Consider the following 26,629-nt stretch of genomic DNA (forward strand, 5'->3'; position numbering starts at 1 on the left):
TTTCACCTTCATTTTTGAAGAATATGTTCACTTAATATAGAATTCTATGTAGAGTTTTTTTTTCTTTCAGCAATTTGAAGATGTTTCATTGTCTTCTAGCTTGCAGCATTTATGATGAGAAATCAGTAGTAATTCTTATCTTTGTAATGTGTCTTTTTTCTCTGCATAATAAAAAGATTTTCTCTTTGTTGCTGGTTCTTAGTAATTTGATTATGATCTTTCTTGGTGTTCTTTTCTTTGTATTTATCCTGCCTCGTGTTCAGGTCGATTGAGCTTCTTAGATCTGCGATTTTATAGTTTTCATCAAATTTTGAAAAATCTTGGCCATTATTTCTTCAAATATTTTTCTGCTGACCCCACTCCTCCACCATGGTCTGGGCCCCTAGTTATATATGTGTGAGATCACCTGATATTGTTTCACAGTTCACAGAGCCTCTGTTATTTCTCTCCTACCCTTTCTTCTCTGAGTGCTTGAGTTTGAGCGGTTCCTATTGCTGTATCTTCAGGGTCACTGATTTTTTTTTTCTACTGTGTCTAATCTGCTATTAAGGTCATTTTGATAGTTAGACTCTAAGATGGCCCCAATGATCTTGATCCCTATTATTCATACCCATGTGTAATCTCAACCTCTTTTTTGTGGGCATATTGGTGACTTGCTTCTAATCAATAGGATATATCAAAGGTGATGGGATGTCACTCCTGCGATTAGGTTACAAGAGATTGTGAATTCTGTCTTGCTAGCAAATTCTCTCTATTGTCTTTTGGGTTTGTATACTTTGATGAAACAAGCTGCCATGTTGGAGAGGTCCACAGGGCAAGGAACTGAAGGTGGCCTCTGGTTAAACCCAGCTAGGAAATGAAGGCTCAGCCCAACATCTGTCAAGGAACTAAATTCTTACAACAACTAAGAAAGCTAGATGCAGATTCTCCTCAGTTGAGCCTTCAGGTGAGACCTCAGCCCTGACTGACATGTTGATTGCAGGCTTGTGAGAGACCCTGAAACAGAGGACCAGCTAAACCATGTATGGATTCCTGACCCTCAGAAATTGTGAGATAACAAATGTGTGTTGTTTTAAGCTGTTAAGTTTGTGGTAATTTTTTACATATCAGTCAATAACTAACACTCATATGGTGAAATTTTCACTTTAAATATTGTATTTTGCAAATCTAAAAGTTCTATTTGGTTCTTTTTTCTATCTATCTCTCCTCATATGGTTCATCTTTTCCTTTAAATCACTGAGAGTATCTATAATAGCTGTTTAAAGTCTTTGTCTTCAATTCCATATCTATGTTATTTTGGGCTCCATTTCTACTGACTGATTTTTATCCTGGATATGGGTCATATTTTCCTATTTCTTTACATACTTAACAACTTTTTATTGAATGCAGAGCATTATGAATGATACATTGAGTGGATTTTGCTGTCTTCCTTTAAAGAATGTTGAGTTTTGTTTTATCAGGCATTTATATTACTTACACATCATCTTGCTCATTTTGAGGTTTATTTTTATGCTTTGCTAGGGTGGGTCTATAGTAGTCTTTATTCCAAAGAGAGTTTAGCCCTATTATTAGCGTGTGACCCTTTTGGGGTCTCTATTGAATGCCTCAGGTGTTCAATAACATCTTTTCACACAGCCTAGTCCCAACTTGAACATCTCCCAGTTCTGTGTAGCTCTGAGAATTTTTAGCTTATGCTCCCAGTGGTAGATGTTTTGTCTGACCTTGGGGAGTGACTTAGTATTTAGCCAAAGACTCAAGGGGACCTACTATGCAGATTTCTCAGTCTCTTCCTCTGCTTGTCTCCCTTCTCTCCAGTACTCTGCCCTATAAATTCCAGCTGCCTTGGTCTCCTCAAACTCCAATCTCTGTCTCCTCAACTCAGCTAGACTGCCATGCTTTGGTGGGTTACCCCCCATCCTCCTGCTGCTGTCTGGAAAATGTCTCCAGCCATAAAGCCAGAGCTCACCTTGTTTGCTTACTCCTCTTAGATATCACAGACCTGCATTTCCTGTTGTCCAACACCTGACAACAGCTGTTTCACATATTTTGTCCAGAGTTCTAGTTGGCTTTGGTGGGATAGTAAGTTTACCACCAGTTACTTTGTCATTGCCATTAGAGGTCTTTGGGCATTTTCAGAGATGTATAAAAGGGAATGGCATTATCACTTAGCTCCATCCTTAGGTTCTTAAGCTTTTTGCAGATATTCGACTGGCTTATTCCTGGTAGGCAGTGGAGGGGGTAGGAAGATGCATCAGAAATGCTCCTCATCAGCTGTGTCATAACCCCCAAATCCCAAATCTCATTACCAGCACTCATGACAACCAATCCCTCTGCTTTCTCAGCATCACTTGTCAGTGTGAGACAAATGCCTGTCAGAAAGCCCCTCAGTCTACTGTGGATTCACTTATTCTATGGTTGCACGAGATTCCCTTTAGACAAAGTGAGGTGATCATAATTTCTGAACTAAAACCCTTGGTCTAATGGTAAATCTCAATATTTGAACTTGGAGGGGGTCCCAGGAGACCCCATTTGTCTCAGGTATCTTGCTAGATGTTGTTACACAGAGAGCCTCTGCTACTGGAGCCCTCTTTGTCCCCTCATAGAGGCACAATCCCCAGAAGACCTCCAATCTGGCTAATATGCAGAATCAATCACTGGGAAGCTTTTTAAAAATTACAAATTCCCAGGTCCCACCTCAGACTACAAATTAGACCCTTAGCAGCCCATGGCAATTCTCATGCATGGCCAAAAATCACTCTGTCTTCTTATCTTATGAGGCCAAAGAACTCACAAACAGGAAAGTTGAAGACTTCAAAATGGCAGCACCTTGTAAGCCATCCAGAACAAGTCCTAGAGGGACATGAAGGTTACCTGACTCCAAGAAGGGAAAAGACTGAGCTCTCTCTGAATCACAGCATTTTAAAATAGGAAGGAACCTTGGAGGACATTCTGGCCAACTTCCCTTCTCCTCTCTCAGCTTTTCTACTTCATAGATGAAGAAACCAACACCCAGAGGAATTAAGTGATGTGACCAGTATCTGTCCACCCAGGGCCGAGCTACCCATGCAGAACTTTCCACACTGCCTCCTAGACTTCTGCTAAAATCCTTTCAGTGGCTTCTAAAGACTCCTAGGACAGAATTCAAAGTCCTTACCACAGCTGAGTCCCTGCAGGACCTGGCTCCAGGCCCCTCCAGCCATATCTCATGCCACTCTGTCCTTGTCCTTGCTCCCCAGGCACAGTGGTCCCTTTCTTTCAGCAGGAATCCAAGGTCCTTCCGGCCTTGGGGAGTCATGCTGTCCTGTCTGCTGAGAATGCCCTGCCCCAGCTCTTCACAGCAATGGCCCTTTGTCCCAAGTCACAGGTTGAATGTTCCTGCCTCATTTAGGCCCTCCCAGACCACCAAAGCCCAGTGCCAGTCATTATTCTCTATCTGGGCACATGCCTCATTTGTCACCCTCAGCACTTCCCTCCGGGAGTCCTGAGGTACTGACTGCTTACCTCTGTCCTGTCTGTCCCCACCCCACTAAGGTGGAAGCTTCAACAGGGCAGAGAATGTATCTGTTTTGTGCATCACTGTATCCCCAATGCCTAGCAAAGTACCTGGCATGCAGTGGGCTTATAATAATGTTTCTGGAATTAATGCATGGATGGAAGAGTTAAATAATTAATCAACAACTAATAAACAACAGAAATCGCTTTGTCTCTAACCTCCCAAGTGCTATGAGGGTAAAGAGCTTCACCTGGGCCCAGCAGATCTGATGGGTGGAGGAAAGGCCTGTTGCCTTCTGGGGTGCACCTGGGGCTTTGGGGGCCCAGGCTATGCCTGTGGTGCACTGTGGGGTGGTCCCCTAGTCAGAAGCCCTGCTGGCATTGGGTTCCATTCTGAGCACACTGATGTCGAAGTCCAGACACCCCGGCACCTGGCAGGGCACAGGTTTCCCCACAAATGAAATCGTGTTCATCATTCCCTCCTCTAAAAAGCGTGCCCAGCTCTGCAGACCTGCTGTGGGGCAGCCCCCTTCTCTTGCCATTCTCATGGGTCTTCATAAGCGAGGACGGAGAATTTAGGATTCACCAGTTAGCACTTTGAAATAACCTGGGAGCTGGGCTCCTCCATTCACGGGCAAAGACTTTAACATTTAAGCTAGAAACACCAGCCAAGCACTATAGGGGGCTCAATTTTCTTACATCATGTTGTTCTCCTATGGGCCCCTCAAATCTTCAGCCACATCATCAGACAAGACCTGCCTTCCCGCTGCATCACATCCTAAGTTTCTGATGACGAGTCAGGGCCTGCTGCAGGGCTGGAAGAATTAGAATCAGAGTCTAAATAATGGGCAGGCTTAAAAGTAATCTAGGGCTCCAGCCTCTTCCTTAGTGTAGCGTAGTCCCAGCGGTGTCCAGGAGAAGTATAATACAAGCCACATTTTACATTTCCTAGTAGCAAGGGTAAAGAAGTAAAAAGAAACAGGTGCAACTAATTTTAATAATATATTTTATTTAGCCAATATATTTAAAATATCATTTCAACATGTAACCAATAAAAATATTAATGGGTTATTTAACATGGCTTTTTTTTCATATTAAGTCTCTGAAATGCAGTGTGTATTTTACACTTCCAGCTCATCGCAACTGGGGCCAGGCATGTCGCAGGTGCTCAGTAATGACACGTGGCTTGAGGCTACTGTTTTGGACAGTGCAGGAGAGTCCAGCTGCTTACAGGTGGTGCATTAGGAGGCACTAGGGCACCTCACCTGAGCCGCCCGAGAACTTACATGGCAGAGAAGACAAAAAGGAGGAACACCGTGTTCCCTGGTCTCTGAAGCCCCTTCCACACCCTGCCAGCGCTGGTGGCAGTGCTGGTGTCACACAGCAGGCAAAGCCGGCAGAGACACGCTTCTCAGAACTCTCTCTGGATGCTTGGATTAACTCACTTGCATTTATTTGGCTTTTTATAAACAAAAGTCAGACTTAATGCATTCCATTCATCACGAGGAAAGGGCAGTAATCCTAAGGGGATCTGTCAAACAGACGCTCTTTCTGTAAATAAATAAAAAGGTGACTGTGCAGGAAAGGAAAATTATACTGAACTGAAATCTGGGATTTTTTTTTCCCTTTTAGATCCATAAGCCAAAATATTGCTAAGGCTTTTTATAAACAAAGATAATGAGTTGTATAATTTATGTAAATTAACTAATGCTGCTGCATTTTCTAGAAGTAACATAAACTGCATTATTTATTTGATGTGACTTTTGGAGTAAAAAATAATTATAATTGGATATTATACCTAACAGGTTTCTCCCATTGTTTTCTTATTATTACTCGTGGGTTTGAATATAAAACACAGAATCGCTGAGTGTGCTACAGGTGTGGCTTTCCTTTTGCCCCTATGAAAATGAGGATGACCTTTGGAAAAGACAGGAGTCAGATCAGAGCCCTTGACCACAACTTCTGTGCCAGAAGGAAGCTGCGTATACGTGTACCACGGGCTGGCTTAGTCAGCAGGCACTGGTTCTTTTCAACTCGTACGGGGTACAAGTTGATCAGCAGCCCGTGGGACACAACCGACGTCACTGGCACTCCCTCATGTCTTCCCATCTCCACTACTCAAAGGATGATCCAGGACCAGCAGCAGCAGCCTGACCTGGCAACTTGCTCTGAACACAGCAGCTCCAGCCCCACCCACACCCACTGAACCAGGATCCCCAGGGGACTTGAATACACATTAAAGTTCACGAAACGCTTTTCCACGTCATTTGTGGTAAGAGCCAGTCCCTTCCCGCCTGCAGGAGACAGAGCTGCACACAGGAAGGCACGGGGCTGGGTCCCCCCAGTCCGTCTGTTCCCCGCTCACAGCATCAACCCACATTTCCTCTCATATCCAACATCTATTAAAATGAGCAATACATAATCACACACTACAATTCTTAATATTATCATATTAGGAGCATTAAAAATGCAAGAAAGGATAATTAAGCAAAATAAATTAAACAAGGATCTTGAAATACACAGCCTTGGAAATACTTTTGCTGCCTAAATGCTCGCTAACATCTGTTAGCCGCTATCATGCTTGCTATCGTTTTCTGATATTCAAAGCACAAAATATGGCCAAATACCAAATGTAAATAGCTCGGATTTGTAACCTTGTTTATGCAGCAAAAGCTGGCCCTAAGGCAGAGGAAGGAACTCCATGGAAAATCCATTGATCTTTGGGAGGATCATCTTGTTCGGGAGCAGAGCTCCTGGCACCCCTCCACCCCCAGCCGGAGGAACAAGACCCATTCGTTCAAGACCAAGGGCGAGAAAAACTAAAGCATCTCAGACCGAAAAGGAACAGAGGGTAATTTACTGAATTTATTTCATCTCATCTCCCTTAATCATGTAAAAACAAAACCCAAAAATGTTCTACATTCTGGTTTGTGTCCAACACAATGTGCAAACTAATTGAGTGTAAAAAGCGTTGCTTTGCATTATATCAGTTAAAGTAAGTGTAACAATTGCTCTTCCTGCCCCCGAGCTCTGTTTCATTTCTGTTTTTGTTATAATTCAGTCCATTCACAATATGTCATTGCAAACACTATTTGCAAAAGAAAGTATAAAAAACAGATTCTTTATTTCTTAGTGCATTTATTTTCATTTCCCCTCTCAAGCTCTCCACATTTATACAGTGCTTCCATCTGGAGCGCTTAAAAAAGTTATAGATGAAGTTACTACGCGTAATGAGGAACACACTCATCTGGTATTTAGCCCGAGAATTTTATTGCCAGGTGTTGTGAAAAGAAAAAATACGGCCAAACTACCATGCCGCATCTCGTTGCCAAACACTTCATATCGTGTCTGAAAGCGTTCATTAATTTGGGAGGGAGGCTACTTCGATGAGGTTTACTTAACCGCCTCCCAAGAAAAGGCAAACGTGATGGGTTCTGCAGCTCCCGAGGCTGCTGCGTCCACCCCGGGCGAGCGTCAGAGGGCCGGACAGGCCTTGATCAGCTCAGTCATCGGGACCACCACCTCCCATCAGGTACGGAAGCTCGCGTGGGCTAGCTCTCCCAAAGTCCATTCAGTCGTTCAGGAAATATGAACAGTCCCTACTGTGCTGGTGCTGGTGAGACAGAGCTGACCAAGCAAACCAGGAAATGAGCGCACTGTCCAATCCCACACCCGTCCCGGTGCTCTAGGAGCTCAGTTTGATGAGTACGGAACAACCAAAGCACAGTCCCGCTGTAAAGACACCAAGGGAGCCTCTTTGTGCCCACCCTTAGGTGGGGGCTGAAATTCAGATTCTTTCAGCGATTTCACAGCAATTAAAGAATTAAAGGGCAGCAGCAAAACTCACTTCCTCCTGGACTGATTAGTCCTGTGGAAAGCCAAGCAGATCCCGTTTGTAAGAAATAACGGCAGAACAGTTCAGTGTGTACTCTTTGGGGAAACTGAACTTACTATGGCATTATATCGACAGTTAGATCTAATTCCACGAATAAGGCACGCGACAAAATGAGGGCTTTTAGTAAAATAAGAGTGTCAGGCATCACACCACAGAAAGGGATTAACCTGCATTTCAACTTTGCTGCATATGGACGGGTAAGGAATCTTAGGGGAAAGAAGGAGTCCTGGGGTTTCCCAAGTTAGTTTCCCACAGTCTCCTACAGAAAAGATTACAGTATTTAAGTCTTTGTCTCATATTTTGGAAAGAGAAAGAAGGCATGAAGTATTTTGAAATTTGAGCTATCAGACAACACTGATTCCTCTGAAATGTCACCATAAGGCGAGCAGATTGTTATCCTTGCTAAACATCCCCTGGGAGCTCCGCCTGCACTGTCTGTCCTGAGGTGGCGGGCTGGATGGCCACACCTGTACTGCCTTCAGCAATGACTGCCAAGCCCTGGCTCCAGGCCACCTGAGAACCAGCACAGCCCCAGAGCAGTCCCATCCGCTGTCCTCAGTACAGATGCAACTCACCACGTAAGCTTTGCTGCCTGCGGGCTTCTGCAAGAATGGGCTGGGGTGACCTTCTACATCCTGCATGAGCTGACCACATTTTCACTGGAGTTCTGAGATCTAGTAGTCATTCATAGTCTCCTCCAAGACTTAAACAAATCTTTTATGAAATTTCAAGCAAAAGGGATACTATCCTGGTGTCTGCCAGCATCTTAGGTGCTGGAATACATAGACCTCAGCAAAACTTTTCAGCATTAAAAATTAGAAATGGGAAAATGTAGATGTGGAGATTTAAAGACTGAACACCAGATACTGACCGAGGGATAAGAGCAGCTCCTCCATGAGTAAAGGATGTCAGGAGCCAAGGGGAGAGAAGAAACCACAGCTACTTGTTTAGAATTTATGTTTCCATAAGCGAAACATTAGAATTCTCATATGGAGAAGAAATTATTGATACGTGTGCTCCCTTAAGGAAGGCTTCTCAAGAGGCCCGTTCCAGATTTAATAATAATCCATATTCTTCTCCTGAAATGGCAACCCAAGTCTTTGATTTCCTTATCGCGCCGCAGATACATGAATCATTAAGCTGCAAACCAGCAGAGGTTCAGTTTATCACACGCCACCTAGAATATTTAATAAAATAAATTCTAAATAATCAATTCGGGAAGAGTCAACATCTCTTACACTTTTGTAATAAATGTCTACCTCTGGCATCCATCATAAAACTGTACGTAAATTGTGGCAGCAAAGATGAAAGAGAAAGTCCCCAGTTTTCTCGTGCTGTCATGTAAATACTTAAACGCAGACAAATAGCATCTGCACCCTCCCTACAGCCTCTATTCTAGGGGGACGTTGTCACATCAAACACGTCCAGGCTGCTTTCAAAGCACTTCAAGCCTAAAGACGCAGGTGGTTCAGCCTTTCTCTCTTCTGTGAGATCCCGATCGTTTAACCCACCTGGTCTCAGCAAGGTCCCCCACCCCTTTGGCTCAGCTGTCCCTGGACAAGGCAACACGAGTGCATCATCAGGACACGCCCTGCCCTCTCCACACTGCCACTGAGCAGTGCCTCTGGCTCGAAGGAGAAACAGGACACTTCCCAACTGCCCTTTGCAAGAGACCTCACCTAGCTTCTTCACACTGAGGACAAATAAGCCTATGCCACACGGATGTATTGCCACTGAAAGTAAAGCGAAAGAAGAGACCCTAACTTCACCAAGACAAACAAGACGAACCATATTGTCTGATGGGACAGTTGGTATGTCACAAATAAAAGTGTTAATTCGGAGCAGAAATATAAGCTGTGTGTGAACACCATCAGGCTGCAAACTTAAGTCCTAGGACATACCACTACTCAGACATAAGTCCTTAAAAGGGTTTGTGGCAAGTCCTTGATCGTCCTCCACCAATCTCTCACTAGTTCCCATAGCACCCTGCTTCTTCTAGAACCTGCTGCCGTAATCTAGAACAGAGGTTGGCAAACTATATCCATGTCCAAATCTGGCCCTCTGCCTGTAAAAATAAAGTTTTACTGGGACACAGTCCCACTCCTTCCTTAACTGTTGACTATGGCTGCTCTCACGCTACAATAGTTGTGACACAGACTGTCTGGCTGGCAAAACTGAAACTATTTACTGTCTAGCCTTTCACAGAAGAAGTTCATCATTTCATTCATTTATTCAAAAAGTGTTTATTGGGCACCAAATGTGTAGCAGGTGCCATGCCAAGCACTGGGTATAGTGAAGGACAGCAAGTGCCCGGTCGAGTGGAGCTAAACAACGCAGAACAGAGCTGCTTCACCTGGAGAAGGGAGGGCTGAGGGGACTGTTCAGTCCTTGCCAGCTGGTGTGCTCTGCATTCAGAAACCTGCTATTCTGTCTCCTTCACGGCCAAGGGCAGAACAAGGAGTGATAGGCTTAAACCATGCAATCAGAGACTTCAGTTGGATATTTTTTAAAGGTGCTGGGAGTCAAGTAATGAATTGCCAGACCACCTTGTGAAATTTTCCTTTGGACTTTTTTCTTAAGATAAAATTAAAAGAAAAAAACAATCACCTGCCTAGGGCTAAGGCATGAAGGGAAGACCCTCCCAGCAGCAAGAGGATGGCATGTGTCAATGCTTTCCCAATTAATGTGCCTGTGAATCATGGAGGGGGGATCACACTAAAAGGCTGATCTTGATTCCGCAGATCTGGGCGGGAGCCTGAGAATCTGCCCTTCTCACAGGCTCCCAGCTGACGCTGATGCTACTGAGGGATGCACCACACTATGGGTAGCAAGTGGCCATATGGCTGTGTACATGTCTGTGCGGGTCTCAGGTTTTGCAAGAGTGAGATATGAGTGTTTGGCAACGAGGAGTTAAAGCATGCCCTAAAGGGTACACAGCATTCAAGATGTTGGAATTAAGAAATGCAGATAGGAAATGGAAGGTCGTTTCCTCTGTCCAGGAGAAAAACTCCAGAACCAGAAAGGAGCTCTTTCATGAAATCACTTGCTTTCCAGCTACGGTTCCAGCCTTGTATCCAGGGAGGGCACGCAGAGAACAGCTCAGCAGCCAGAAACCCAAGCAAGCGCAAAGAAGAAACAAGGAGACCACAGCCAGCCTCCGCCAAAGCAGCCTCCACCTGAGCAGCTGTGTGAAGGACCTGTCCCTTCTTCCACTTCCGCAGCAACGCTTCTCTCCACCACTCCCACTGGAGCTCAAATGCCCTTCACTGCACCTCTGTTTCCCCCATGTTTTTTGTTGCCCTGGGGGAAGCAGACAGACAGAGTGACACGGGCCTGATTAGTTTACACACTATATCCCTTCCCTGTGTCAGGGACCAACAATGTCAACTAAAGAGGGTCATTGTGACTGTTCACAGACAAGGCTGGAGATTCGTGTCCTCTGGGCGTGGACTGCCCTATATGGAGACAAGCCACAGCCGCGGATGATAGGAGTCAATTTCCCCAGCAATGCTAGGGAATTGAAAGATGTAGAGAAGATCAATAACTTACTATTCGGTCAAGTGAAGGCCAGAGATATTCTTTACCCAATGCAAACAACCATATCTGGTCATTTACCAAGGCAGGGGATATATTCCATGTTCTTAAAAGGCATTTCCAGCTTCTGGATGAGGCTGTCAATTATGCTTACAGAATCAAGGCTGTGTGGCCTGGGAAATATCTAACTTTGTGCCTGCCGTATGTTGGGGCCCAAAGAGAGAAAGGCCCTTCGTGGATTCTGACGGTGGTGTTCAAGGGTTTCCATCGTAATTGAGTATGCTAAAATTTCCACTCCTGTCCTTGTGGGCTAATCTGCAATGATGTGAAGGGACCGTTATGATAATAATTAAACACCAGCTCAGCATACCAAGTTGATATTCTGCTGCTCCACCTTTGACAGGGAGTTGCTAGCTCAATAAGGCTCAAATCAAGTTTAAAAAAGGAAATTGCAAAACATTTTACATACTGTAATCTACCAGAGATATAAGGAAGGCAGAAACCACAAACAGATTTCCTTCAAAATCTTCCTGGCATCTCTTCCACTAACAAGCTTCTCTCCAAACACCCCTGGCAGGAGGCCTGCATTCCTCGAGGCCAGCAGCCTCTAAGGGCAGCCGGGGCTCTGGCAGTCCTGGGGCCTTGGTAGTTGAGAGGCAGCCAGGACTCGCTTTTCAGAGAGAGCACGAGCGTCCCCAGGCCTGGCAGCACTTGAGTTCACTAGCAAACTGCCCAAGTGTCTTCTCTCTTAGCAGGTGGCCAGTGGCCTTCCTGGTTTTTATGGTTGCTGCATCGATAATGTGTCTGGAGATAAATCAACACACTTGCTCAAGTCTTCAGTGAGACCAATACCCAAACAGCCAAATCTCTTTCCTTTGAACTAAAGACTCAAAGGAAACTGTTCTGATGGTTGGAGGGTTGCTAGATAAAACACAGGATGCTCAGCTAAATGTGGGTTTCAGATAAGCAACAGATAATATTTTAGTATAAGTATGTCCCAAATGTTGCATGAGACATATTGTACTGAAAAATTGTTTATCTGAAATTCAAATTTAACTGGTCATCCTGTCTCTGATGTCTGCATATGTGCATATGTGTGCAAGTGTGTGCATGTGTGTATGTGTGTGTGCACTAAATCTGGCAACGCTACACAGGGAGAGTGAGTACACAGACCCTGACCACCAGGGTGAGCAGATCCTGGAAGCTTGAAAGCTGTAGCTTCAGGACAAATGGAGATGAGCAGTTCACAGTAGGAGCGGATAACACAGCTCGTTACCCCTAAGTGAAGGGTGACATGGGAACATAAGAGGCTCTGGAGGACTTGGATGAAATCCGAGCTGAGGAGTGACGGCGGGTCCTGCAGGTGTTAGAGTGCTGAAGGGTGAACTCCCAACCACTGAAGCAGACAGCAAGGGGCCTCCATATCTTCTTCCTGTAATGCCTCGTGGCCCGAGGGAGCCAGGTTCCTGGGCTAGAAGAACAGTGGGGCAGGGGCTCTTGCCCCTTTGACTGGTTGGCTTTATAAGGAGGGGATGCCAGGTGACCAGAAGGGGGCCCATCACTCTAAAGGGTAAAGGCCTTCCTTATCCCCCATCTCACTTGAGACCCATGCTTGGGTACATGGTGCTCGGTTTTAAACCCTTTACTCCCAGAGCCCCATGGAGTAAGAAGACATCTTCTGAGGATCAAGGTGTTTTGGAGGCCAGTGTGGTATAGTGATGATGAAACTGGGAATTTGGAATCAAATAGACCTGGGGTGGGATCTTGGCTCTGTTACTAACCAGCCAGGTATCCTTGGATACATTTCCTAACCTCTGGGAAATTAATTACATCTTTTGCAAAAATGAGGATAATGACAGTACCTATCTAGCAGGGATGTTGTCAAGTCATTGAATGAGATGTGCACATAAAGTGACAAGCACAGGACCAGGTATTCAGTAGGTGTTCAATAAATGATGCCATCATGGTTGTTGCTGTTGTTAACTGGTTGTGGTCAGGGAAGAGGGAGCCTTTAGAAGGAGAAGCAGAACCGCTATCCCGCTCAGACCTCCTTGAGCTCAGCAGAATGTGAACAGAGAGGGCTACTACAGCCACTTCAAAACGTGGCCAGCTTAATGTTATTTATTAGGTAAAATTTTAATTATATGAATTGGGTAGGGACATATCACCAGGGATGCTAAGTAATTAGAAATTAAGGAAATACTATGGATTTGAGTGCCTGAAGTGATTCCACCAAAACATATCCAGGTAACAGAAAATTGTCTTCACGTGCTAACGAACCAGCAGAATGCTACACAAAAATTCAGATGATTAAAAGTCAGAAGAGAGCCCTGGGAGATCCCCCAGGTACCGCTGAACAGACCTGCTCTTTCCACTGGAGATGGTCCTGAGACCGGAACACCTCAACACTGGCACTCGATGCCAGGCAGGAGAGGCAGCGGGGTTTGAAATCAAAGACCTGGGTTCAAGTCCCAGATGTGCAACCAATGGGGATAAAAATATCTGCCATGATGGAACCACAGGGCTGCGGGGAGGCTCAGATTCGGGGGTGGGGGTGGGGTACCCGTGAAAGCGGTTAGTTATTAGGCAGACCTTACCGTTCAGACCAACGTCCTGTGGATGACTGGTCCAGACCCTGTCCTCAGAGAGGGGAACCAAGTTCATTCAAACACTCAAAATCTCTGTCGTAACATTACCCTATTACACTGAAATGACCAGGTTAAATTTTTACAGTATGATGCTGTGTCTTACTTGCCTCTATATCCTGTGCTTAACAGATCACCTAGTACCTAGACACTAGATACAGGCTTTCTATTATCTAGAAAATACTGGAGACTTAATGTATGTTTATTGAACTGGACAGAGCCAATATAAAATCAAAGAGAACACTTCCTTAAGAAAGGTACCAATGGAGAGCTTCAGAAAGCAAAGGGAAGGAACAACTACTTCTGGCTGGAGAGGATCAGGGAAGATACCCTGGAAGGTTCAGAAGTTACAAGGATAACACAGTCTCGATGGAGACACAGGGAAAAACAGGTTCTGAGCAGGGTATGCTGGACGGTGTAGACTGATGGTGCAGGGAGCGTCTGAAGGGAAGAGGAGTAAGACAATACATCCACAGACCAAAGCCACACTATTCTTCATGAAAAGCAGAAAATGTGCATTCTGTTTAAAAACACATCGTCGCAACACGCAGACTCATTTGCGCCTCTGTGAGCTTCTGCTGCCCAGCTGTTTCATCAGCCAACTGACTTCCTCCTTATCTATTCATTGCTGTTTTCCAAACTTGATTTGGGCACCATACATGTTTGTGCCTGGCTATTTTAAATATTTTCCATCAGCTGCAAGCAAGATACCTATTTATCTTATGGCTGCAAGCAGAGCTGAAATGATCTGGCATTGCCACGAGGCAGACAGTTATTTCATGCCCTGTTAATTCCTAATGCGGTAACTACAATATCATTCCTACTTTTAAAAGAGGGGCTTTTTTTCTCTTTTTAATATGTGGCCTAAGTGTCCAGATAAAGAACATCACTTCTAATGAGGCCAAGTCCAAAAACATAACCTTGTTACTGCCGCTGCCATGCTCACAACGGGCTTCGAGCTGTCCGGCAGTTAGTCGAGGAGACAAAGCAACTCTTCATTCTTTTAGGCAGAACAAACAGGTCAGCAAAACTAAACTTTCTCTTCACCACTGAAAACTCCAATCAGACAGAGATGATGGCTGGCATTTCTGCTCACCAGATGGTCCAAGCCAGGGGGTTCCTGTCCACCACAGAATGGGCTCAGTGGGGAAGGGTGTCTGTCCGTGCTACCCACAGTTGAGCCAACAGCCTCTGTGCAAGGACCACCCACTGGTTCCAAAGGCAGGACGTCTGCGGCAAGGCACACTTTATGATCAGAGCAGAGAAAGCCTCGTCCCCAGGAGGCGAACATCTGGTCTGATGGGGCTGGGAGAGATACTGACATGTCACAATTCTGGCCACCTGTTGCTTTAAATCACGTTAGCTATTTTTCAACAGCCTCTGTCACTGCCTATCACTATTTCCCATCCATACCTGTGACTGCCTGGCTCCCAACAGTGCCTAGTTCCCTATGATCATGTCAGTTCCTCAAGACCAAGTCTGCCTTAGGTTCCCCTCCCATGTGTTTTGCACAGGGCCTTGTAATTCTCTCATCATAGCCCTCACGACCCTGTGTTATGGGTGCATGCTTGATTTTTGGTCTCACCATGAGATGGGAGTATTCTTGTTTACATCACTGCATCCTCAGTACCCATCACAATCATGGTGGATAGAAAGCATTTGAGAACTGGCTGATGAGTAAAGAGTATGTGAAAAACTACAAATCTCACCAGAAGGCCTAGGAGCAGCTGGTGTCAGGGCGAGTGCTTCCACTTTAGCAGCAGGCAGACCTTGGCTCAAGTCCCAGCTATCCACTGGTTTGTGGCTGGATATGGGGCAAGAGAAATCCCCTCTGAGGCTCCATCTCTTCATCTGTGAAATGAGTGTGGTAATGTGTACTTTGCACGGACATTTTGATGAGGGTTGAATGAGATAGTGTACCTGGTAGGAGATTCATAAGCCTGCAGCCGTCCCTATATTAAGTGTGCATCCCTATCTGTTGTGGGAACCCAGCAGCGAAGGAGTCGGGAGGTAGACAGCTGAGAGCTGGCCTGGGTTCTGAGACACCAGCACTCTCAGGAGAGAGGTGTGAAGACAGGACAGAAGACAGCCCTGGAAGCTTCTGGGGCCAGGAAAAGCACTGTGAACTTAAAAAGCACTCTTCCAGCTTGGCCTCAAGAACAACGTCACCTCGGGCTGACCTCACCCCACTCAGGTGATCCCTGCCATGGTGATCCAGAGGCATGGGGACACTTGGGACCTGGCCCCCTGCTCTCAGGGCTTCTCCCACCCTAGAGCTCCTCTGTCCTGTCAGGCCAGTAAGAGGCACAAATCTGCATGGGGAGCAGGACCAACCTCAGGCCTGCTGAGATTTCATCTCGAGAAACGTTGACGTCGTAACCACCTTCTTTTTCCTCCCTGCCAACCTTTGTCATCCCTGGAAACCTTATCGAGCTAGCTTCTCCTTGGCTTACAGACAAGACAACTAATCACGGACCTAACAGCTCGTCAGCTTCAAAAGCAGCTGCCCCCATCCTGTGCCTGGCTGAGAAAATCAATGTGCCTTTGAGTTGCCGTGTGTACCTAGGGCCCCAGCCTCTGAGAACAAAAGAAGCTAGACCGCTGAGCAGTTCCCGGAACAGGGCTGGAAGTTTTCCTGGCCTGAGGGAAGGCTTATAGCAAGTGATATGTTAAACGGTAGATCCAAATATCTTTATCATGCCCTTGAACTGAGGAAACCTGCTCTGGCGGTAGAAAATCAGAGCTCCAAGACCCTGTGCAGGGCTGCCTGCCTCTCCAGGCAGCAGGGGTAGCTGGCACCGTGCTGGCATGATGGAGGTGCTGAGTCAGTGGGTACCACCTGATTGAATCCACTGAAGGGGGAAGCAACATCCAAACTCAGCAGCCCCCTCCTCCTGCGAGATGTAAAGCCCCATGGACATCCCCATTGTAATTTCCCAGGTGGAAAGGACCACATGCCTACTGTCCCCTGCACAACCACTGGGCTTCCCAGCCACCGGTCCAGATTACAGCAAATGCAGAAGAAACGCCAGTGAGATGTGGGGCTGCTCTTGTCAGAGAAATCTTTCTTTGGGGCTATTTAAAAATCACGCCCATGGTAGACAATCCAGAGCAAAGGACTTCCATTAACATAAAAAGGTGCTCATCCACAAATAATTAAGAAACACAAATTCGAATTGAACGAGTTATCATCTTTCATCCATCAGTGTGCAGGAGGGGGTGGGAGAAACGTTAATTCTCAGTGCTGGTGGGGGTGTAATTAGCACAGCCACTTGGCAGAATTTGGCAGTGTCTAGAAAACACTTAGACCTTACACCCAGCAATTCCAGGTCCAGATTGCACACATGCACAAACAGACTTGCATAAGAATGTTTACTGGAGCATCGAATGTTGAAAAACTGGAGAGAATCTAAAAGTCCACTGGGGAATGCTTCAAGCGCTTATACAGTGGAAGACTATAGAGCAGAGAAAAAGATGAGGGGATTTCAGTATCGACCTATGTATAGCTCAGACTACAGTGCTAAGTGAAAAGAGTAAGCTACGAGACACTGCGTAAGTTACACACACATCCTACCCACCTGTAAGAACTGAGCGTATAGCCCATCTCACCTAGGAAGCTTCCCTGATCCCCCCAGCTCAGTCTGAATTCCCAGAACACTCATTCTAAAAGCTCAGGCTTCTGCACTTCTCAGCACTGCTAATGACCTTTAGGTATGGACACAGCCATCCCCTCAACTTGACCGTGAGTCCGTGGGGCGCTGCACTTGGCTCATGTTTTCTCTGTAGACACCACAGGGCCCTGCACAGAGTCAATGTTTACTGAACGACTCAATGGGACAACTCCCTGAGCTCAATGGGAAAGACCACCACACCCCACGCACTCACCTTACGTGGCCTCACTCTCCCAGAACCTGGAAGCACACCAGTGTTGCCCACCAAGGCTTCCCCAAGCCCGCCTTCCAATTCTACTGCCCTACTGCCACTTTCACCAGGAAAGTCATGGAAACCGCTCACCGTCTTACACATTCCCTTCCTCAATGTTCGGAGGGTCTGGACTGCCCCCACACGTGTCTACACATTGGACTGCAAGTGTGAGAGCCACAAATAACTCCAAACATAAATACGGCCTAAAAATAACCATAAATCATTCTGATTCCACCCAGTGACAATTCTAATTTATAACATGAGGGAAGAAAATGAACACCGTGGCTTTCTCCCCTCTGGGCTTCTGTGCTGCTGCTGAGGAAGAATTCCACCCTGCTGTTACTTACAACCAGAAGTTCCTGATTTACACATCACTAAAGATGAAACCTACCGGAGGCCTGCCGCCCCGGGCTGTGTGCAGTGGTGTTGGCGTGAAAGTCCACAGACCCCGCTAAGCTCGGCAAGAGCAACCCCTCACTCTTGGGCCCCACCCACACTCCTCCTCACTTCCTACCTGTTTCTCCATCGTGGGAGATCAGAATTGATTCATTTGAAATACAGCGTTGGAGGAGAGCTACCCTGGACTGCCAGAAAGAGGAACAAGTGAGTCCCAGAGCAAACTAAGCCTGAACCATCGCTGGAGGTAAAAATGATACAACCGAGGCTGTCCTACTTTGAGCACATCATGAGAAGGCAGGAGTCTTTGGAAAAGACAATAACGCTGGGGAAAGTAGAAGGCAGCAGGCAAAGAGGAAGACCAAATATGAGATGGACTGACTCCGTAAAGGAAACCATGGGCATGAGTCTGCCAGAGCTGAGGAGGGCTGCTAAGGACAGGACACTGTGGACATCGCTCATTCACAGGGTCACCATAAGTCGGAGCCAACCTGATGCATGTAACAACCACCACCCCCTCCCTGGGCTCCCTGTAACAGTGGCTAATCTATTCGTACAATCACCGTCACAGGCCGCAAGGTGGGTCCAGAGCAGCAGGGTCGAGTAATCTGCATTTTAATGCTCCGTGCAGTCTGTGCAAACACTGAACACAAGAGACTGTGGGGAACTGGAATTTCTCATTTCAGGGCTTTTCTTTGTTCATCATCATAAAGCATTGTTATTAGGTGTTTAAAAAAAACCAAAAACATAAAACAAAAGTTATCTCTCTCTGTGGGGCAATATAATAAAAGTCATTGGATGCTATTTTTAATAGCCATAAAAGCACATGATTAATATAGAAAAAGTCATAATGACAAAGTGTGTCACAAAGAATGTCAGCATGGAGAGTGAGCCATTGAACTCAAGTGGGCTTACGGTCCTGGTGATCAATCCTGGCACACCAGAGAACCCAACACAGCAACAGACTCCAGGACCCCTCTCTTTGACCAGTGTGAAATACCAGGTGGATCACAAGCCAGCTTCTCAGCTCCCCGCCCAAGAGAGCACAGGCCATGCTCCTGGGGAAATCCCTTACAAGGATCAGCAAGAAATGCAGAGAAATGGGTGCTTGCTAACTAGCAAGCCAAGAATGCACCACGATTCATATCATCTCCCTGTACCACTGTGACATGTGCCTTGGACCCTCAAATGATGAAAAAGAGGAGGCGGAGGGATGTCTCCATGGCTGCCCAAGGGTGAGAGCCCGTGGGGTCAGAATGACAGCAAGGAAACCAGACTGTACCCTGTCTTCCCCTGAGGACCCAAAATGAAGTTTGCACAAGATCCCAAGACATTTTCTGCAGGACCCACCTCCACCCCAGCCCTGCAGGAATCCCACACATCTTGGTATCCCATCTAATAGCACACTCCCTGAGGTTGAAACACCCAGAGGGAAACTGAAGAGGCTGTCAGTGGAGGGAGTGAAGCCAGGCTCCATATGGGGATCACCAGCTCCCAGTGGACCTGCCCAGCAGAGGCAGGCCCCAGCCATGTGAAGAGGGAGTTCCTTATGCAGCTCCCCTCTCCCCTAGCACCTGCAAACTCTCAGTGCACTCGGAGGTTCCTCTGTGATAAATACAACACATGATTCTACAGGAAGCTTGCCAGTCTCAATCTATATACCAATGACTCCCGAGAAACAGGAGTGTGTCAATCAAATCCAGTTTCATGGAAAACTTGAATGGAGACTGTAGAGTAAGAAGGCAGAAAAAAAGAAAAACAACAAACATGGTCTTGGCAAGCAAAAATACTTTTGACAGAGGTGACTGGCATCAAATGACTCCAAAGCAATTACATCCTCATTGCAGCCCAGAAATGACATTTGTGGAACAAGAGAGCCTTTTCTGCTCTTTACCTCCACTCCCTGGACCTTCAGTTTCATGTGGTCCTCTCTGGTCGTTTTCCCATCTTTCCTCTTTTTCCAGCAATACCCATCTTTCCTGTATTTCACTTTCTTCCTGTTGTAGAGTATCATTGAGCCATTCTGTGGTCTGGAAACAACAAATGGTTAAGTTACCAAGAGAACCAAGCAGAAGAAAAATTTATGAAGAAAGATATCGTAGACCAGTAAAAGTCTCTACAGAAAAGCAATATTCCACATTTGCTGGAACATAATTTTTCACCTTTTATTGCAGCTCCCTGGATTAACCATGTTTTATGGCCAGCCAAAATTTGCTTGTGGATTTGGTACCTAATGAATTAAATGTGTCAATGATAGGCTTAAAAAACATCCCCTTAGTAATACCCACCATCTAATCAGGATATACGATGTGGGGCCTGAGCTGTGCACTGAAAAGCAGAAAAAACAGAGAGAGAAAGCAAAAAGAGCCGGGGGTGTTGTGGCAGCCTGCAATATCTTATCTCTTGTAGAAAGATTTTCTACACATCTTTTAATCCATCACCCAGCATTAGGAAATAAATAAGTTTAAGGCAGACGCTAGATGACTATGTTAAGAACAGACCAATGGAAGAACTAGTCAGCGAAGCCAAATGTCCCTGATTCATTGCCTGCATTTAGATTACTGCGAGATACGAAAGAGCATCTTCGGTCCTTCTTCTCAAGCAAGCTAAGTACCTGATTCTTTCCCATTTGGGCTTCAGCTGTCAGAGGGCTCAGTACTGCCAGGTAAATTTGTCTATTCGGTCCACAACCACCCTATCTTAGGAAAATAGTTGCCTGCTTGCTAAATGCTGAGAGTGGGATGGCCGTTCTTGTGCCATTTAAAAAGAACAAACAAAAAAGCCTTGAATTTTCCTAAAACACGTTATGCATCAACCACAGAGAACAGAGGATGTTTACTGACGCCTCCATAGTTGCAGAGGTCACATATTTTGGTTTGGAAACACCAAAGAGAGAAAGAACTAAACTCCCCTGGCAGCTGAAGGTGAGCTGAAGGTAATGGTAAACCCCTTCCAGAATAAAGTGCCAGCAGGTGTGGGCAGATCCAACCTTCAAGGAAGACTCCCCTGAAAGCTGCAGCACGTGACTTGCCTCCCCTTGGCCAGCTCCATGTCACTCTGCACCAGACCGCACAGCACAAAGCGCTCCATCTTACTCCCAGCTGGGGTGAGAGTGCCACACATAAACAAGGCAAAGGAAGTGGCTTCTTCTGATGCAAGTCATCCTATTTCTCGGCTACAGCAGAGGTGAGAAAGTGAGCCAGCCAGCCTTCTCTGTGGCCTGAGGCAAGCGCCTCCATCCCCTTCTTTTCTTTTCCTTTGTACAATGGGCACAGAACATTGGCTATTGATGTCTTAATATTCCATTGTCTGTAGGAGGAAAAAAATCACTCCGGGGTGACAGCAGCTAATTGTGGTTCCCACCCAGCTGGGCTGTGTCATTCAGCAGCAAGGTGATGACTAAACAGCAATTCCACTGGAAATTATAGACTTTCAACAGCAACTCGCAACACTTCATTGTTTGCCGATCACGGGGCAATTGGTTTGTGTCAGTGTTGGTTTCCTCCCTGAGTCTGTGCCGACTAAAACAATCTGGAAACAGCTCCGTGCTCTTGTCACAACGCTGTCACCTGACGTATCTGTCTCGCACTTACAAGTTTGCATTGAAAACCTGACAGTTATCTTCCATTTCTAAATGGCAGGTAGGCTCAAATATGAGGCCAATGATGGCTGCCTCTTCCACTCAGCATGCTCTAGGTACTTGTACCTAATCTTCAGAGCACTGTGAGTCCTCCACTCACTAAGGGACCCATTCGAAGGGCTCCGAAGCCCAACTACTGTGCTTGGGCCACTGCCTAAGGAATAAGCAGAGGAATCCATCTGATCAAACAGAGGGGCTCTGCTTTTGCCTCGCCCTCTCCAAACAGGAACGAAGACACACCTGAGAGTGCTGCAGGGACCCCTTGGCCCTAGAAAACTCATCCGTTGAAGCAGACTCAATATTCATCCAATCCAGCTTCTTTCGAGCTAAGACAGGAATGCAGTTTGCTCCATCCTCTTGCCCTTTCTAAACATGGTCAATGAACCTCAGCAGCATCCTCAGGCCGGCTGTTCCCGGAACGTAACCGGTATGACCAAGAGAGGGTGGACTCCCCAAACCATCACATCCACAGTCAGAATCACAACTGCACCCACCCAAGGAAACCCATCTTCCTCTGGTGACCCACCCTCTGCATTCTGAGGATGCAAGAACGGCCCTATCATCTGACACTTTTAGCAAGACGTAATCCCAAGGGAGCAGAAGTGTCCAACGTAAATGGCCTTAATAAATGGAATCATCATTTTAACTTGCAATAATGAGCAACCTAATAGTGTTTAATCCACCACTCTGATTTTATTAGAACTTGCCTCTGCTCTGCGTGATGGGGGAAGGTCCCTCCCTCCACAGTTCACAGGTCCAAGGACGGCAAAGGGAAAGCCAGAGGGCTGCAGAAGGACCCACGCACCCCGCAATGTGAAGAAAATGAGCCTGTTCTGCCATCCCAAAATAGAATCGAGAGCAAGCAGAGCTGCTGGGAAGAGATGTGAGGGAGGAGGGGGGATTGGAGTGCTGCTCTGGGAGGAAGGAGATGTGGGCCTGGCCCCACTAGAGGGGCCCATGGTGGGGGCTTTAGTGCCTTTCAGGACAGCTCAAAAGCGCGCACCGCCTGAGAACAGCAGGGAAATGGAAACGGAGTTGAGGACAGAGGGTAAGGGCGACCGCAAGGAGAAGGCACGGAAGTCCTGTCACCATTTAATAATGCCACCAACTCCCAGTTAGTGCTCTGCTGGGCAGAGCAGGCCACATGCGTGTCTGCATCTAGTCTGCATCTATATCTACCTACGTCTATACCTATGCCTACATCTTCATCTGCGTCTACAGCTATATCCATCATCCACACACAGCAACCCTATGAGATAGTATTATTATCACTCCCAACATATAGATGAGGAAATCAAGCCTTTCTAGCGAGATAGTGTCTAAGCAGCATTCACTCACAGTCAGTCTGTGAGTCTCTCTGGAGACTCCAGAACCTCCCCCGAGGCTACTGGTTTAGCATAGACTGTGGGGCCAGTCCAGGTTTGAATCCCAGTTCTGCTCTCCTGGCTGAGTGGTCATTAATGCCCTGAAAGCACCTCTCACCCAGTGGATGGGGACTTGGTAGGTAAGTTTCTGGCTTCCTTGTTCCACAGTTGGGATAGCTCTGAGGCATTCCCAGGCCTCCCCACCCTATGGTTAGGTGCTCTGGGTGCTCTGTATGGTCTCCCAGAGCACAGCTCCAGTTGCCCACAGTGGTGACTTGCTGGGAAAAAGCACCCTTTACTTGTATTTCTCCCTTTCCTCTCTCACTTTCACAGTCCCTTACTGGAGTTTCTTGGGATCACCTCTCAAATAAACTGCTTGTACCCAAATCTTCATCTCAGGCTCTCCTTCTGGGAGAAGCCAAACTAAGCCAAATAGCCTAAGAGAGCCTTGGGAAACAATCTGAGACCTCCATTGCAGCAGTGAGAGGAACATCAAGGAAAAAAAGGTGAGCAACGGGGAGCTTCATTCTAACCATGGAGGCATCTAGCCAAGAAACCTATCATCTAAGAAACTAACAGCTAGCAAAACCAATAATGTCCAGTGCAATATGGTAAAAGGATCATGGGATCAATGGAAAAAGTACTTCAGATTATAAAAGTAAATAAAAAGATATAAAATTAAGATACATAATCAATAGTTTATATATATATATATATACACACACACACACACACACACGCTTACATAACAGCTATATACATGTTTGTGTGTGTCATATACACACACACATGTACAAGCACACAAATAAAACAGATGGAAGGAATGATGGAAGACTCCACTTACCAAACAGAAAAAGAAAATAAAATAACTAGGTATAAACTTAATAAGAAATTCCCAACACCTAAGAGGAAAATGTATAAAAATCTAAAAGACACAAAAGTAGGTTTCAATAAATGCAAAAACATAACATGTTCTTGGTTAGGAAGAGTTAAGATCATAAAAATGTCAATCTTCCCAAAGTTAATTTGTAAATATAAAGTAATGACAATGAGAATCCCACCAGGATGTTTTTTTGGATCTAGGAAAATTTATTATAAAATGTATAGGAAGGAAAAAATACCAAGAATAGCCAGAAAACTCCAATAAAGAACACCAAGGTATACAGGCCAGCCATATCAACTATTAACACTTCTATAAAGCTCTTTATTTTAAAAAGCATGGAATTGACATAAAAATAAAGAGACCAATGGAACAGAATAGAAAATCCAGAAATATTCCCACTTACAAATTTAGTATACAATAAAGGAAATATCTCAACTCAGTTGGGGAGAGGGGGTTGACTTTTTAGTAAGTGATATTGGGATAACTGGCTAGGCATATGGAAAAAAGAGAAAATTGGATCTGACCCTCACACCATACAGAAGGATAAATTTCAATGGGACAGAGATTTAAAGGTAGTAAATAAAATCATACATACTCTAGAAGAAAATATAGGTAAATTTCTCTATAACCTGAAAGTGAAGAAAACTTTCCTAATCATGATTAAAAATCCAATAACAATGTGTGAAAGACAGGTGCATCTGATCACATAAAGATAAAACTGCCAGACTGTTTTCCAAAGTGGCTGCACCATTTTACATTCCCACTAGAAATGCATGAGGGTTCCAGTGTCTCCACATCCTCCCCAACCTTTGGCATTGCCTGTCTTTTGGATCATAGCCATCCTAGTGGGTGTGCGGTAGGGTTTTAATTTGCATTTCCCTAATGACTAATGATGTTAAGCATCTTTTCATGTTCTTATTAGCTATTCATATAATTTCTTTGGTGAAATGTCTACTTGAATCTTTTGCCCATTTTTAATTGAGTTGTTTGGCTTCTTCTTTTTGAGTTGTAAACATTATTGACATAAAATCTGGATTCAAGTCCTTTACCAGATATATGATTTGTAAATATTTTCTCCCAGTCCATAACTTTTCTTTTTCTTACTCATTCCTTTTAAAGAGAAAAAGGTTTCAATTTTGGTAAAGTCCAATTTATCAATTTTTTCTTTTATGAATCATGCTTGTAGATATCGTCATACCTCAAAACTTTTTGCCTGACCCAAGGTCACAAAAATCCTCTCTTGTGCTTTTTTCTAAGGGTTTCATAGTTTTAGCTCTTACATTTAAGTCTATGATGTATTTTGAGTTAATTTTTGTGTATAGTGTCAAGTAAGGGTGTAAGGTGATTTTTGGCACATGGATATCCAATTATGCCAGTACTGTTTGTTTTGTTTAAAAAAATTTTTTAAAGCATTCATTCCCCTACCCCCGAATTTCTCTTGCATCTTTGTTGAAAATACATTGACCATAAACATAAGGCTCCATTTCTGGACTTCATATCCTGTGTATTTTCTGTCCTGATGACGACACTATGTTGTCTCGGCTGCTGCAGCCTTAGAGCAAGTTTCGCAGTCACAGACTATAAGTCCTCCAACTTTGTTCTTATTTTTCAAAATTGTTTTGGCTCTTCTAGGTCCTTTGTATTTCCGTATAAATTTTGAGATCAGTTTGACAATTTCTGCAGCAACAATAACAAAAGCCTCTGGGATTCCAAGAGGGATCGTGTTGAATCCAGGAATCGATTTGGACAGAACCGCCATCTTCACAATATTGATCTTCCAATCGCTTTCACTCAGAGAAGATGGAATGTCTCTCCACTTACGTAAATCTTTAATTTCTCTCAAGTAAGACTTTGTAGTACAGGTTTTACACTTTGTAAATTAAATTTATCTAAGTACTTTATTCTTTTTTATGCTATTGTGAATGGAATTTTTTTCTTAACTTCAGTTTTGGATTATTCTTTTCCACTATATATAAATACAACTGATTTTTGTATATTGACCTTGTATCCTATGACCTCGCTAAACTCATTTATTCTAGTAATTTATTTTTGTAGATTCTTTGGGAACTTCTACATATACAATCAAGTCACCTGTGAGTAAAATAGTTTCACTTCTTCCTTTTCATTCTAGATGCCTTTTATTTCTTTTTCCTGCCTTATTGCACTGGCCAGAACCTCTGGTACAACGTTAAATAGAAATGGTGAGACTAAACACCCTTGTTCCTCATCTTAGGGGAAAAACATTCAGTTTCACTATTAAGTATGATATGAGCTGCACTGAAGACTTAAAATCATGTGAAAAAGACTAAAGAATCAACTTGAAGAGGCTCCCCAAAAAAGATGGCACAATTTGAGCATCAATAAGAATAGTAACTGCAGGGGCCAGCCCTGTGGCTGAGTGGTTAAAGTTCCACATGCTCTCTTTGGCAGCCCGGGTTTGCAGGTTCAGATCCTGGGTGTGGACCTACTCCACTCGATAGCCATGCTGTGGAGGCATCCCACATAAAAAATAGAGGAAGTTTGGCACAGATGTTAGCTCAGGGCTAATCTTCCTCAAGCAAAAAAAAGAGGAAGATTGGCAGCAGATGTTAGCTCAGGGCAAATCATCCTCACCAAAAAAAAAAAAGAATAGTAACTGCAATGGATTAAAATACATTAAATATATTTAAACCCATAAGTTCATAATGATCCTAAAGCACACAAACAAAAAAATTAATTGATCATTGTTGGAGGATGCTAGTGACCTAGTACATTATTTTGAAAACTAAAAATCAGAAGGAAGAATCAGGCATTTATCCCACTTCCTATACAAACTGTTCCTTTGAGTTAGCAAATAGCAAAAGAGAGGACTTTCTC

General features: G+C 44.9%; 1 protein-coding gene across 26 annotated transcripts in view; it reads right to left on the reverse strand.

Annotated features, from left to right (window-relative positions):
* CAMTA1 (calmodulin binding transcription activator 1) overlaps positions 1-26,629 on the reverse strand; it is an 854,855-nt gene that overhangs the window by 421,018 nt on the left and 407,208 nt on the right. For 25 of the 26 annotated variants that reach the window (XM_044769588.2, XM_070511183.1, XM_044769593.2 and 22 more), the window contains one exon: positions 19,781-19,916. In XM_044769588.2, coding sequence (XP_044625523.1) covers positions 19,781-19,916 — 136 coding nt within the window. Of the gene's footprint in view, positions 1-4,488; positions 5,044-19,780; positions 19,917-26,629 lie in introns of those variants that run through there. The other variant, XM_070511193.1, reaches the window with a different exon arrangement.

The sequence above is a fragment of the Equus asinus genome, chromosome 5 (genome assembly GCF_041296235.1).
Source record: "Equus asinus isolate D_3611 breed Donkey chromosome 5, EquAss-T2T_v2, whole genome shotgun sequence".
Classification (NCBI taxonomy): Eukaryota; Metazoa; Chordata; class Mammalia; order Perissodactyla; family Equidae; genus Equus; species Equus asinus.